Source organism: Mus caroli, unplaced genomic scaffold (assembly GCF_978045245.1).
Source record: "Mus caroli unplaced genomic scaffold, Mus_caroli_1 scaffold_6, whole genome shotgun sequence".
Classification (NCBI taxonomy): domain Eukaryota; kingdom Metazoa; phylum Chordata; class Mammalia; order Rodentia; family Muridae; genus Mus; species Mus caroli.
The window spans coordinates 35,476,434-35,492,533 of record NW_028227261.1 but is presented as its reverse complement, the minus strand read 5'-3'; the positions used below and the strand labels follow the sequence as shown (position 1 = coordinate 35,492,533).

The window sequence follows — 16,100 nt, the reverse complement described above, 5'->3', positions numbered from 1 at the left end:
GCAGATTTCTGAGTTCAAGGCCATCCTGGTCAACAGAGTGAGTTCCAGGACAGACAGGCTATACAGAGAAACCCTGTCTCGAAAAACCAACCAAACAAACAAACAAAAAAGAACTATCAATTTAATCTTCATTTCAGGAACTCCATATGAGAATCATTACTCAATGCCAGACAACTTAAAGCAAATACAAAGACATACTTACAACACTAAAAGTAAGAATTCTTATAGAAAAAAGTTTTGTTTTTTTTCTATAAGATATTTCAAATATTTGTTTGAAATATGCTGTCACTGTAACAGGCTGACCTGGAACCAATTCTCCTGTCCCCAGATCCTGCATGCTGGGATTCTAGTGTGCAACACACACACACACACACACACACACACACGTTAGTAACTATTTTTTACTATTCAGAAAAACAAAACAAAACAAAAAACTTAGGTACAAAATTTTAATCAATAACCAATTTCAAATCTCTTAGAATTCAATATGGCCAATAGAGTGTTAAGACTTACCTTCCTCTGTCTCTACTGGCTGTTGTGACAGAATTTTAAGAAGAATGGGGTTTTTCCACACTCCTTCTTTTGTAACATGAACCAGTATTTGTAAATTATTATTCCCAAATTCCAACAATGCATCGTGCGACTCCTAAAACAAAAGTAGCATGTTTAAAAAGAGAAGCTAATGACAAAGCTTTGCCTTCTCAACTTAGCTAAATATCAATAAACTGAAAAATACTTACTTTTAAGGTCTAGGTAAAATATTAAGGCCTAGGTAACTATTTCCTGTCTAGTCTGCCATTTTGTGCTATTACTAATATTATAAGGAAAAGTTCTCAAATGTTGTTTCTAGAAACTTTCTAAAATCAAAAAACCAAAAAAAAAAAAAAAAAGAAAAAGAAAAAAGAAAGAAACTTTCGTGCCTAAGTTGATTGATATATTGTTATGTTCTGTGCCCTTGGAAACCAATCACGATAGAAGTCAGTAGAACTGCTTTGTCTAGTTATCCACAATGAACTTGGACCTGAACCAACCACCCAGTAAGATTTCCTGCACCTGTATATAAGCTTTTATGGTATCTGCTTTTATAAGCTGCCCCTGAGATGGACTCCAACATAAGAGAGACACCTGCACCAATATAAGAAACAATTTGGAATAAGACTTCCATTTCGCTGGGTGGTGGTGGCGCACGCCTTTATTCCCAGCGCTTGGGAGGCAGAGGCAGGTGGATTTCTGAGTTCAAGGCCGGCCTGGTCTACAGAGTGAGTTCCAGGACAGCCAGGGCTACACAGAGAAACCCTATCTCGAAAAACAAACAAACAAACAAAAAAACAAAACAACAAAAAAATAGACTTCCATTTTGAGTAGGGGTTGAGTAAAGTTTAATTTCCTAAAGCCTCCCTAAGAACTGACATCCTACTTGGCAGAAAGAGACATGTACATGGGTAACTGACATCCTGGTTGACAAAATGTTAGACAAGTCCAATCCATCCTGATTGACAAGACAATACTGTTAGACAAGGCAAGTTCCTTGACACAGTTGAATACTCCAACTAATGGGAACAGCATAAGTGTATAAAGACATTGTTCTGAATAAAATCCTGTCCCTAAATCCTGACTGGTGGAATAACTTGGCATAAATGTTTGTGGATTTTAGGTATAAAAACCCTGTAGAATCTTAATGTCTGGATTTGTGGCCCTGACAGATCAGTCCTGGGTCGTATGCTCAATACACTATCCCTGTCTGACTGAGGTCAGTGTTGATGTGGTTTGTGAGGGAACTCCTGGACCCCAACACTTATAATGAGAGGGAGAGAGAGAAACCTCAAATGTTTGTACTTCCCTACTGGGATATTTCCAACCAAGTTAAAAATGTATTTAAAATGTTTTCATGAATTTCCTTCATATAAAATTATTATCATAATCAATTTATACCTGAGTAGAATATCTAAAATATCCCAGTAATTAAAATGGCCAGACCTACTAACCTTGGCAGTAGCAGACTTCACTTAAAGGCCCAGCCCGTTCAGTATTCAGGCAGCATAGTCTTGCAAATAAAAATAACTATCATATGGGAATAAACGATGTATGTATGACATTGGAGTGTGGGGTACTGCTGAGCCTCACTCAGCTCCAACCCTGATTTTCAACGATTTAAATTCTTGTTAATGTATTAGTTAAATAAGACATGGTTTTATACAAAATGTTTTAAGGTCTTGGTTATTAGTGTGTGTGTGTGTGTGTGTGTGTGTGCTCGCGCGCGCATGTGCGTTTAAATGTAATTGCTACTAGGTATGACAGCACAAACTTTTAATCTTAGCATTTGAGAAGCAGAGGAAGGCACATCTGGAGTTCTAGGCCAGCCAGGCCTACATAGTGAGACAGAGTGGCACATATCCAGCAATCAGTAAGTACAAGTGAAGGAACAGAAAGATCAAGAGCTCAAAGCCAGCCTGGGCTACTTAAAACCTTCTATGACGGGGGAAAGAAATAGGGGCCAATATTTAACCTGTAATTATTTGAAATAATTTTAGATTGTTAAAATTTTCCTTTTACAGACTGACAGGTCTTTAGACTTCTTTGTCCTGTACACAGAACAGATATTTACTTTTCAGTGAAGACAAGAGGTCTACATGAAAATTTCAGGATTTACTATCAGATCATTGGATCTACAGTGCCTAACAGAACACAGTGATAGAAAGAAGTAAGCCAGTCAGTAGTGGCATAAATCTTTAATCCCAGCACTTGGGAGGTTGAGGCAGGGGGATCTCTGAGTTCGAGGTCAGCCTGGCCTATAGAGTAAGCTCCAGGACAGTTAGGGCTACACAGAGAAATTTTTGCCTTGAAAAACAAAACAAAACAAAACAGAAAGAAGAAAGTATTATCCCTACTGCGATAAACAGCAACTGAAATGTAAATGGTTTTAATAATACTTTCTTCTCCCCATACATCTCTCTAAATCTGATGTTATTAGTATTTTCCAGTACCGAGATGAAATGATCCTCAACCTTGAAGGAGTGAGAACCAAGGTCAGGGATGCCACACCAAATAGTTTACTTTTTCATCTGTTAAATTCTTTTAATTTAAATGTTTTATTTATGTGCAAAAGAATACTCTGTGCAGGTCATCAGAGAACACGTGGCAGCTGATTCTCTCCTGCCAGCCACTGAGTTCTAAAGCTTAAACTCAGGTTGTCAGGCCTAACAAACAAAACAAAACAACAACAACAACAAAAAATCCAAACCCTTACTCACTGAGCCATCTTGCCAGCACAGGGTTTTTTTCAACGTACAACTGACACACCTAGAAATCTATAAAACTGAAATGGCAGTAAGTTATTCGGTTTCATACCATTAAAACAAATAGGAGATATTTAGTGAAATAATTCATGTTCACACACAGTAAAGCCATATTGGTTTTCAAATCATGTAGAATAAACTGCATGCTCATAATAAAAATTAACTGAAGAATAATAAGCTGTATGGCCTACGTAGGAGAATCATGTCTTCCAGGCCCACCTGGGCTAGCTACAAAGTGAGCTCTAGTCAAACCAAAAACAAAACAAACAAACAAACAAACAACCCCCCAAACCAAACCCAAACCAAACCAACAAAACCCGGCTAACTATTATGAACAATAACAAAAATCTTCATCAGGCTGGAAATACGGCCCAGTGTAAGAGAGCTCAGACAGCATGAGCTTAATCTCCAGCCCTGAGAACAAGAACAAGGACAAAAACTTGTTCACAATAGGTTTTCTAATACATGAGGGCTGTACATTGGTCAGCAGGACTTGACCTGAGGCCTTTGCTGATACAAACTCATATTCTGGGTGGGGATGGAGCACAAAACAAAATAAAACCCCAAAGGCGACATGGTGGCATGCCTATCAATCAAAACACCTGGGAGGTGAGAAAAGAAGATTAAAAGTTTGAGGCTGGCCCAGGATACATGCATAACAAGTCCTTATCAAAAAAGAAAGAAAAGAAAAGTTTATTTTTGACAAAAGTATCCAGAATGCCATGTACTGCTTGGTCCGTTTGTCACATAAAATGAGAAAAACTTATTTTTATATTTATATTAGAATTTTAACAGGGGCCAAACCGCTCATTTATCTGCAGTGTTATTCCATTAATTTTCCTCAACACATTCAAAAATATATCCTACAAGTTTGATTAACTACTAAAACTGACACTGGGGGAAGAGGCACTTATTTTACTCAAGCAAACACTCTAAGAAAATAAAGAAGCTTAGGAAAGTATTTTGTCTAGGGAGGATAAAATAAAAATACTAACAGCGCAATAAGAATTAAGTATATGTGTCCTTCTAGAACGCAACATGCCAGGACCAAACAAGGCCTCAAAGCATCAAGACAAAAATACTTGTGCTCATCTGGCCGTAGTGCTACATATCTGTAATTCCAGCACTCCTGAGGCTAGGGCAGGACTGTCACAAGGTTGAGGCCTTCTGGGATACAGAATGAGATCAAGGACAGCCTGGTCTTAGATTTCAGCTAACCCACAGTGTGACCAGCTTTAAAAAAAAAAAAAAAAAAAAAGCTAAGGCAAAACCCAAATAAATCTCAAACAAAAGCAGAAATCAATGCGCCATACATGAAAGATGAATCTAATGGTTGTTTGAGTATCTAAGAAATCAGAACCACATTACTTGGTTTCAAATGGCCAAGAATGACAAAGAATTTTCTTATTCCCTAAGAGATATTACAATCACTTCATTTTGTAGTATATAGGCTAGAGGAAATACATTTCTATACTCTAAAGTGTGTTTTTAATATATAAATCTTTATCTGTGCCCATATGAAACAGGTCCAAGTTACTGTGAAATATGTGTCCTGCATGAAGCCATTAATGAAGGATTCTGAATCTGAAGGCGGTGGATGTTACTCTGGGCAAGCTAACTTTCCTATGTGTACCTCTGTGTTGTAAAGGGAGATTTGAATAATATCTACATTTTAAGGTTTACTTGATTAAAGGACATAAAATATTTAAAATAAAGTAATACAGAGCAATGACCCTTAGTTAGAGATCAGATATTTAATGCTTATTTGTATGCATTTATATATATATGCAGGTGTGTGCACACTTAGGTCAACACCTTAGTGTTATTTTCCAGCATATTTACCAACCTTCTTTGTTCAAGAGGCCCGTAGCTTTGCCAAGGAGGCTAGGCTAGGTAGACATGAGCTCTAGGGATCCTCTTTCTGCTTCCCATCTCACATCCCTAGGATTGTAGGCCTCTAGTACCACACCTGCCTTTTCTGAGTTCTGGGGATCCAAACTCAGGCCCTCACGCTTGCGAGGCGGGAACTTTGCTGGTTAAACATCTCCCTAGTTTGTAAGTATATTTTTAAAATACCTTTTCAGTTTCTACCCTTAACAGATCATTTGACGCCTGTTGCTGGGCAGGAAGGACACTTGCCATTTTCTAGTCTGTTCCACCCTCTTAGAAAAGTGAGCACCCAAGTGGTCTCTTGTGAGTATAATGTATGAATAGAATCTACGACAGCTAGTTTGGCTGATCTAGAGATTTATATTGATCGACAAGGCACTGTCTTATGAACAATCTGAATATTTTAGTTTAATAATCATAAACATACAAATATGTAATAGCTTGGTTTTATTCTAAGTTTCAAAGTTTCTTTGCTGAAATTAAATATACATTTGGACAACTTGCAGAGAAATTCTTTGAATTAAAATGGACTTACCTGTAGAGACTGAAGGAATGGTACCCAGACTTCACAGGGCAGTTCACTTTCAGACACTGAAAGCAGTAATTCAAAACAACTCCTACAATGCAAATAACTATGTAAGTATGTAATGAAGTTAGAGTAACAAATTAAGTGCCACATGAAAAAATATGCAAGAATTTTATACTTACTCTAAATGGTTTAAATATGTATACTCTTTAAACCTTTTCTTTGAAATTGCTCTATTGGTTTTTCAAGTATGAAAAAAAAGGAAAAACTATAATGCTTTTATGTTTACATTGTTGTTTTAATACATTTTAGAAATATAGGAGCCTTCAAAAAAAGTCATATTCTAAGCAGTGTTCACTTGCACAGGAAGGCTACCCAGACCTATAGACCAAGAACAAGCTCTCAGGATGCTGTGAGTTTAGTTGACACAGTTATACAGACATGCAGACTGTCATCCACTTCTGTTTCTATCACTTGCAGTGGAAAGAATCATCAGCTAAGTGATTTCTTCACTTCTAAAAACCAAGCAAAAATGATTCTTCCTTCCACAATACCTACTACCCAGGCAGAGGGAAGAAGCAACAGAAAAGGATTTTTTGAAGATTCCTAAAAATGTCAATAAAGAACTCAAAATATCAATCCACCAACAGCTCACCTAAATCTTACAGTACATCATTTTGCCTGTAGAGACTGATATCAAGTGGCAGGAAGTAAGTGGGACTTGGAAGGGAGAACAATGGGATGAATAAGGAATACTAACCTTCCACAACAATGTCAGATTCAGCTGTGGTGAAGAGAATACAAACAGGTAGGGCTAGACAAAAGATAAGAGTCCTCTGACCAGCACGTATCTCACTCAGAGATGCAGGATCTAAATGAGACAGCACCAGCCTACATCTGAATAGCTGTTGAGATGAGCGATGTTAATGGTGTAATTTCGTCTGCTAGTAGGCAACCCAATATTTAAACAGCTAAATATCATGGACATGTAGGGTGGCTTTACTATAATGATATTTTGTGCTGGTAAAATTATTTTCAGTTCAAAAGATGTAAACAAGTTGCAAAGTTTTAGTTTCTTTTCTGAAGTATATGCTATTTCTCAAAGATAACCAATTTCCAGATCCTAAATCTATGGTAATTAATTCTGGTTGCCGACTTGATTAGACTGAGATTCCTAGAAGATGGACAGGGTGTATCTGTGAAAGATTCCCACCAATGATTAACTAAGGGGGAGACTTCAGTTGAGGTAAGCAGTGCTGTCTAAAGCCCGGACTCCAGATAGATTAGGAAGATAAGGGAGCAAACCCATTCTTGGGGCAGGCATTCTCTCTCTGCTTCTTGCTTCAGGGTGAAGACTGCTCTACTTGACCAGGTCTCCTTCTCATGATGGACTAAAACCCCTGAAACTGCCAAAATAATTCTCTCTTTAAGTTGGTTTTCTTTGGCACTTGGTCACAGTCATAACAAACTGATTAACCTCATTCTATACCTATGGGAAAGAGAAGGAAAATGGACTGTGGAACTGAAGTACAAACCTGAGTATGAAAGACTTCAGTGAGCAGTGGTGGTGCAGGCCTTAATTCCCAGTACTCTGGAGGCAGAGGCAGATGAATCTGAGTTCAAGGCCAGCCTGGTCTAGAGTGAGAGTTCCAGGACAGCCAGGTCACTCCTGGGGTAAGGGGTGGGGAGTTAGGGATGGAGGGGAGAGAATGAGACTGATTCTAAAGGTAGATTTTGTTTAGCTGGTGCCTCACTTGGATTTTACCTCTTGGGAACTTAATGAAGGCTGAGAGTAAAGGGAATTGGTGCTTTGCAGAATAAATAGTGGCACTGTAAAGAAGTCAGGCAAACATCACAATCAACAGTACTCAATTCTTAAGAACTTTACAAGCTTAAACTTACAGGACTAATCTGCCAAGCACTAAGAGAACATCTTCACATTCAGTAGTTAGAAATGGACGTGCGCTGGCAAAGCTTTGGATAGCGAGGCGGTATACCTCCAGAAGATACACAATGTGTTCTGATGCATTCTTGTTGCTTGCATATTGCAATAAGGTCTAAAAAACAAACATATTTCATCATTTTACAAATAAAAAGGAAACAAATTGGCTCTTCACTCTCAAATGTACTATTCATTCCCCTTTTCCCAACACATGTGCACACACTGTCTTTTTAGGCCTTGGTTTGTTTAAAGAATTCTATATTCACCAATTCATGAATCATCCCTTCAGAGTGAGTGGAATACAGAATGGTTCTTCTGACGGGGAAATCAGAGGAGTAAAGCCACAATATGCCTGAGTTGGATCTCCATATACATGCAGAATTAAAGTAGCAAGTTTGGTCAATACATCATTAAATTGAAGGGGAAAATGGAAAGGAGGGTTGCTCCATGTACATCCTACTCATAATAGAGTAAGTTTCTCCTCCTCTTTGTAGACACTTATTAAAATATACTCCTATATGTATGCAAAATTAAGAAACAGGTTGGTTTTGGGTGTATAAACAATCAGGCAATTGTCTATGAGTTGAACTTTTAGAAAGGATTTCCTATTTACCATTTTGTGCTTATACATGAATGGACTATATAATTAAAATCAGATATATCATCAGAAGGGACAACTCAGGTCTGTCAACTAAAGTAGAGAACTCAAATGACCCTTAACTAGTCCCTCTTTCCCACCTTATAAGCAAAGCCCCAGGAAATAACTACTCTCTCACTCATGTGGCTACTGTCACTCTCGAAGACAGGCAAATCCTGAGCAATACTATCTTGCTTTGAATGAACTGTTCTTGTTCAACTCTTAGAATATACATAAGCCTTTATTTCCCTGAAAAGACACCAATAACATGACGCAAAGCTGGGTGTGGTGGTACACACCTTTAATGCCAGCCTTGGAGGCAGAGACAGGAAGATCTTGCCGAGTATGAGTAAATTCCAGGACAGTCAAGGCTATACCAAGACCTTGCCTCAAAACCAAAAACAGAAACAAACCAAACAACACCAAAAGCCTGATGTAACTTTTTTGTGTCTTGGCTCCACAGAGACAGATACCATTTCCCCCTTAGAGAACACATCCTAACTGGTCAGTGAAGCTCCTAATTAGGCTTTTACTCCTACAGTTAAGTCGTTCAGAAGGCAGCTTGATTATGAGTAAATTCTATGTGATTTGAATTCCATAAAGATTTTTAACTACTGTCGTAGAATTACAAATAGGGCTAGTAAGATGGCTAACAGTTGATGACACTGGCTACCAAACCAGATGACCTGAAACCTACAAAGGTGAAGATGTCCTCTATTTCCACATGAGTGTCAGGCACACATATACTGTACACCCCCCCCCCCCACACACACACACATTAAAAAACTACAAAGAAATATGGTAACAATGCAGGATTCCAAACTTTTTACACATTTGGTTTCATATTAAGATCCCTTTCTGAGTTGGGTGTGCTGCACACCTGCACTGCCAGGGCTTGGAAGTTTTAGTTTAAAAGTGATTTTTGACTGCACAGTCAGGTCAGCTTGGGTTACAGGACAGCCTACCTCAAAACACAAGAACAATAAAAGATCTTTACAATTAGTTAAAAAACAACCTCTCCCCCTTTTAATGACATGTGAAATACCAACCTGCTACATATATAAAAATGCTCTCAATACACTGAATGATGTGATGCGTACACATCTGAATTCTCAACTGAGTGTCCTGTATTTTCAGAAAAGCAACATATCATTTTTATCAAATCATCCTCCCCTCTGTACTCCAAAGACAGGGTTTCATGTAGCCGAAGATGACCTTGAATTTGAGTGCTGAGATTACAAGTGTGCCCACCATGCTCAGTTGCTGCTATGCTGGAGTTCAAGCAAGTCAGACAGGCACTCTACCAACTGAGCTCCAGGCCACAGTTCATGTTATTCACTTTCAAAGATTCAAGACTTGGGATTTGTTCATTGTCTGTATTTTTTTTTTTTAATTTTATATTTTGTTTCACTTTACTTGGTATTGTTTGATACAGGCATGCATGTGTATGTAGCCTTGGTTGGCTTCAAATTCATAGAGATCCATCTCTGCAGGCCTGTGTCACTATGTGTGGCATTTTACATTATCTTTAGTTATGTGCACTTGGGCATGCACATGAGTGCAGGTGGCTGAGGCGGCCAGAAGACGACACTGGATCCCCGTGAGTCATCCAATGTGGACGGTGCAAACCAACTCAAGGTCTCTGTAAAAGTTATTTGCTCTTAACTGCTAAGCCATTTCCCCAGCTTCTCGACTTGTATTTTTATACTCCTTAATCTTTACTTCCTCCACATTAGTTTAAACTAAATAATGGAGTCTCCTTAACATAGCCACTAGGATCATGCTTAGCATTTCAAGAACCACTGAAAGTCATTTCATTCATTCATTCATTCATTCATTCATTTGCTGCTGGAGACTGAACCAAGGGCCTTGTACTTGGTAAGTAAATTCTCTACCACTAAGCTAAATTCCCAAAGTTTTATCTGTTTTTAACGCAATGTTAGGTTGAATGAATTATACTCAATCAAATAACATAAATTATCCATGTAAACCAAATCCCATCAGAAGCATTTTATAAAGTTTCCTTGTTTTTTTTGTTCTAGAAGACACCAATGAAGCTGGCAAGGGAGTGATAAATGATAAATAGTACCCTTTCAAGTTCAGTGGCATTCTATAGAGATCAGATTGATGAAATTTCTTCTTTGTTTTAGGAAACAAATTTATTCCACAAACAAGTAAAATCAGATAGGCATGTTAAAGACTACTATATCTAACTATTTAGGCACCATGCTTAACTATTTAAATACTTTTACGAGCTTGTTCTTATTCAAGTTCCAGGCAGATTACTATCAGAATACTGCCTCAAGTATATAGTCCTTGCTATATTATCTCAAATCCTTGTATTTTCTTCTGGATGGTCTATTTTAGTCTTAAACTCCAACATGTACAAAACCAAGTATCTTCACCAGAAAATATATGCTTTTGCCTTTTATTTCCACCTCTTTTCAGAAGTCAAAACTAAAATAATTTTGAAACTAGCACAAAGTTTGTTGATTCTAGTTCAAAAAACAACTCAGTCTCCCATCATCTTGGCAGCCAGTGACTTATTCCCAGCCCCCAGTACTCTTACCTGAATTGTTACAATGATTCCCTTTGGCGGTTCTGAAGGCTCCCTAGTTCTCAAGTGTGCTATAACTGCAACATATCTGTACATTAAAGAATCAATGCGTAGGGCAAAAGGACCACAAACAGCTAGACTAAAATATGCTAACACAGCTAGACTGCAGTAGTAATAGGATTGTGGGCTATTTTTCTGTCATCTTCACATTTTATTTTGTGAAACTATCAAGAGAGAATAACTTCAAGATGGTCACATTTTATGTAAGGGATGCATTCCAAAATAGTAGTTATATTTTATTGGGCATATAGTATTGAATAGGTTCTTTCCTAAGGGCTTTCACTCTATTACAGTCATGAATCACATGGTTTTGGTCAGCAAGGGCTAATGATGGATTTAAAGAGATGGCTCGGTCAGATCTCTGACGGGTTGAAGACTAGCTATAATCTCATAATTAAATATAAATATAAGTATTTTAACATTAAAGATGATGTTCTAGATTTGAAAGGATGGTTTTCAGATGGTATTACAAGTTAAAAAATCAAACAAACAGAATTGTAAACTCTTTAAGATAGATAATAGAATACTTTAAATTGACAAAGATAATGTACTAGACATTGTAAGTGTATGTCGTACCTTATAATTTACATAATTGTCAAAATTATGTTCAATGTATATCTGAGAGAAAAAAAAGCCATTTTAACTGGACAAAAGGGGGAAATGTAGTGGAGTTGGCCTACTGCTGCTTGTATTCTAATGTCAATTTGGGTCCCCCAAAATTGGGGACCTGTACATGTCTGCATGTAAGACATGGAGGGACCCTGATCTCAGTTGGTTCTGATTGGTTAATAAAGGTGTCAGCAGCCAATGGCTGGGCAGGGCAGACAGAGGCAGGACTTCCAGGATTTCCAGGCTTGGGACTGAGAGGAGAAGGAGAAGTAGAAGGAGGAGATCTGCCATGCTGGGAGAGTGTGGAGGAAAGGAGATTCCCCATGCCTGAGGAGTGCAGGACAAAGGATAGCTGCCATGTGAAGGAGCCACAAGAGCGCAGCCCAGTGGGGTCCAAGGCAGCCAAGATAGAATACAGAATTTAGTAAGTGGTAACTTGGAATTATCAGCAGGAGGTAGTGAAGGTTAGACAGTGGCCCAATGTGTGTGTCTTTCATTCTGGGACATAAAGCATTGAGGTGAGTAGGGAACCTGCCACAGGGACATATTAATTAATTATTTAATTCTACAAGAGCCCACTAAGAGCACACATACTGCTCTTGTTTGTTTGTTTTGAGTCAGAGTCTCTTTGTTATGTAGCCCTGGCTGACATGGAAAAAGTTCTGTCCAGGCTGGCCTCAAACTCACAGAGCTCCATCCACCTGGCTTTGTTTCCTGAAGGCTGGGATTAAAGGTGTGCACCACCACCACCCACCACACCAGGTTCTTATTGAGGACTCAAGTTCATAATCCCAGCACCTGCTCGCTGCAGCTGACCTTGAGCAGTTAAAACCCCAGCACCCCTTTCCTGCCTGCACAATGCGTCAGCACTCTTATTTACATACCCATGCAGAGACCTACAAATTTACATAATTAAAACTAATCAAAATAGATAATGTTAAAAAAAGAGAGAGAAAAAAGGGTTGGAGAGGTTGCTTTTCTAGATTAAGAGCACTGGCTGCTACTCTGGAGGGCCCAGGTTCACTTCTCAGTACATATAAGTCATCTGTAACTCCAGTTCCAAGGGATCTGATGCCATCCATCTTCTGACCTGTACAGGTACCAACCACAGACTACATGCAAACAAAACATTTTTACATACAGATAAATACAATTTTTAAGTTAAATCAATAAAACAAAGGTGCAAACAAAAACAAGGGTAGAGACTATAAATTATTCGGAGGATCCTAAAAGCCAGAACCCCAGAACAAAAATGATCTGTGCTGGGATTAGGAAGAAAGAAAAGAGTATATCCTTAATGGTTATCTTTACAATTTTTTTTTTTTTTTAAATTTTGAAGCAGGCTCGGAGGAATTTGAGTTTAATCTCAGCACTCGGGGAGGCAGAGACAGGTTGAGCTTTGATTTCAAGACCAGCCTGATGTACATACATAGTGTGTTCCAGGATAGCCAGAGCTACATAGAAACCGTGTCTCAAAAATCCTGTGTGCACGCTTAGATGTGTGTATGTGTATTGTGTACGTGCTCGGTCAGAAAAGGGATTCAGATTCCCTGGAACTGGAGTTACATGTGGTTGAGTCACCGTGTGGGTGCTGGGAAATAAACCAAGGTCCTGTGCAAGAGCAGCAAGAACTCTTAACCAATGAGCCATCTCTCCAGGCCCCTACAGCATATTTTGAAAAAGCCAGAGTATTAGTCTTCCTTTTTTATTATAAAATTAATGTTAAGTGGCTTTCAAAATATGCCATAATTTATTCTGACACTCCAGAATTCAGATCATAAATTAAGGCAGTATTTTGTTGGACAGTAATGATCTGAATAAAATTGGCTTCTAGTTAAAAAAGAAAAGCGCAGAAAATGTTCTATTGTCTATTATTTTTACTATACCTTTCCATGTTTGGTTTTATTTAGAAACATAGATGCCTAATGATGTGTTGCAAGTTGCCGACAGTATCTAGTATAGTAACTTGATATACAAAATTCAGAGCCTAGCAGCAATAAGGTAGATACAATATATAGCTGGGATGTACAGTAGGCTCTTATGGGACCTAAGTTTAAGTATATCCAAGCATGCTAGGCCCACAGGCTACTCTGTGTGTGTGTGTGTGTGAGGGGTGGGGGGGAGGAGGAGGAGGAGGAGGAGGAGAGGAAGATTGGAGTGGAACCTAGAGCTTCAAGCATGTTAGGCCTTGGCTAGCAGCTGCCTGCTTACTATGAGGAAGTGGGTAGGTGAAACCACAGCTCTTTCACCTTGTGTTGTTACTTGTAACCAACTCACACTTTCCACATTAGCTACAGCCAAAAAAAAAAAAAAGTGTCTCTAGCCAGTGTCAGGCTTCCCATTTAGGCAAGATTGACTTTGAATTTCTGGTCCACTTTTTAAAGGCTGGGACTATGGAATTGTTTTATGTGCTACTACTGGGTAGGGGTCCAAACTCGGAGCTTCATACACAGTAGGTAAGCAGTGTACAAACTGAGCCACATCCAGCCCTACAGCTGATTTAAAAGAGACACAGAGAGACTTCCTTGTCATTTCCATTCTCCGCTGATCTACATCCCCGACCTTTACTTCCTGTTTTAAATAAGAAAGCAGAAGCTGGGTGTGGTAGTGCAAACCTTTGATCCCAGCACTCAGTAGGCAGAGGCAGGTGGATCTCTGTGAGTTGAGTCTAGCCTGGTCTACAAAGTAAGTCCAGGACAGCAAGAGATGGTTACACTGAGAAACCACCTTGAAGAGCCAAAGGGGTGGGGGGGGGGGTGGGGGACGGGCGGGCGCAGGTTTTACGCTTTAATCTGAACTAGTCACCTGCCTCCAATACCCATGTTTTATCACTATTCTTTGTCTTCTCAGAATTCACAAATCTACTATCGCTTCAATAAATATGCTTATTTCCAAACCCTGCCTTTACTTCTGACTCCACTACCTTTAGTATCTGCAGCCTCTGCAGTGTGGTCATCATTTGGCCTACTTCCTCAGAGTTTACCACATCCACCTCCCATTCGAAAGTCACTGCTTCTGGGAAATTTTCTGGCAATAGTGCTAAGTGACACCCACTACTTTGCAATGCTGTGGTCATGTCAGGGAAGTGGCTCAGTTTAGGTAGAACTGTCTCGCCTGCTCACTGTTCTGGGTTTGATCCTAGTACCAAAAGATGGCCATGGTTTGCAGACCTGTCATCCCAACACTTGAGAGTCAGTGACAGATGAGAAGTTCAATGTCATCCTCATCCAGCTACAGAAGAACCTCCACCCCCAAAAGCAACAACAACAACAGCAGCAACAACCCACCTAAAACAACTACAAGTGTCAGTTGTTCATTACAAATGAACATCAGAGGGCAACTGGATTTTTTTTAAAAAGATAAGTGTGTGCATTATTTTAAAATCTGCACATAACACAAGAAATCTTATTCTGGGGCCGGGCGTGGTGGCGCACGCCTCTAATCCCAGCACTCGGGAGGCAGAGGCAGGCGGATTTCTGAGTTCGAGGCCAGTCTGGTCTACAGAGTGAGTTCCAGGACAGCCAGGGCTACACAGAGAAACCCTGTCTCAAAAAAAAAAAAAAAAAAAAAAGAAAAAGAAAAAGAAAAAAAAAGAAATCTTATTCTGATTTAAATTTCTCAACAAATGAAATACATAAAATTCTAAATCTAGCTGAGAGGTGGAGAGTTTAATCCCAGTACTTGGTAGGTTGAAGCAGGCAGATCATTTAAGTTCAAGGCTGGTCTGGTCTACAGAGCGAGTCCCAGGATAGCCAGGGCCTCACAGAGAAATCCTATTTTGAAAATAAAGTTCTAAATCTGAGCAATGTGATTATATTGTAAAGAGTAAGCTTCCATGGGAGTCAGCAATTGAATCTCATCCCTGAAACAGGAGGTAACATTTTAAAATGCAAAAGTAAGGAGATGGGAGGACTCCAAAGATGATGAGAACTAAGATTTAAACATCAGTTAGCAATGAGGACTGAGGGGGTTGACATTAATGAGTGAGAAGAAAACAGCTGGCTGCTTGAACTGAGGCAGTACCTAGAGGCAATCTGGAACCTGGGCTGCTTCTGTGCTAACACAACCTCTGCACATTACTTCCAGCTGCTCTGATCTCAGAAATCTGGCCTACTCACAGTCCATCGCTCTACACTTCTTCATCCACCCTGATTACATTTCCCTGGGTCCAGTCCACCATCCCATCTCCCCAGACTATTTTAGATACTGATCCTGTCATAGGTCATAAATATACTTTCTAGCTTCATTTCATTTTTAATTTTAAAATGCTTCTTGCTTTTGCCGTAACAGTAGTGTATCTTTAAATATGTGATATTTTCCATTATGCATAAAAACACCATCCAGAAACAGATCACTGTTAACAGGCAAGTTTGAGAATTTCCTTAATGTGTAAAGTGAAACATTTTATGGTGGTGTTATGTCTCTACATTTACTGAAGAGCTTTCCTTGATTTCATTTTATTTTTGCTGTGTGACCCCCTCAGTCCAGTATGCTGGGCAAGTCCTCTTCCACGGAGTTATACCCCAGCCACACAGTAGATTCATGCACATCATAGTTTCTAACTTTTGAGGCAGTCTTACCGT

The 16,100-nt window shown here is 39.1% G+C and overlaps 1 protein-coding gene across 2 annotated transcripts in view; it reads right to left on the bottom strand.

Moving 5' to 3' along the window:
* Rlf (RLF zinc finger) overlaps nucleotides 1–16,100 on the bottom strand; it is a 61,486-nt gene that overhangs the window by 28,494 nt on the left and 16,892 nt on the right. The window contains exons 2-4 of one of the 2 annotated variants that reach the window (XM_021160506.2): nucleotides 7,615–7,769; nucleotides 5,722–5,803; nucleotides 514–646 (exon numbers count right to left, since the gene is read on the bottom strand). In XM_021160506.2, the coding sequence (XP_021016165.1) occupies nucleotides 514–646; nucleotides 5,722–5,803; nucleotides 7,615–7,769 (370 nt within the window). Of the gene's footprint in view, nucleotides 1–513; nucleotides 647–3,251; nucleotides 3,317–5,721; nucleotides 5,804–7,614; nucleotides 7,770–16,100 lie in introns of those variants that run through there. The other variant, XM_085839003.1, reaches the window with a different exon arrangement.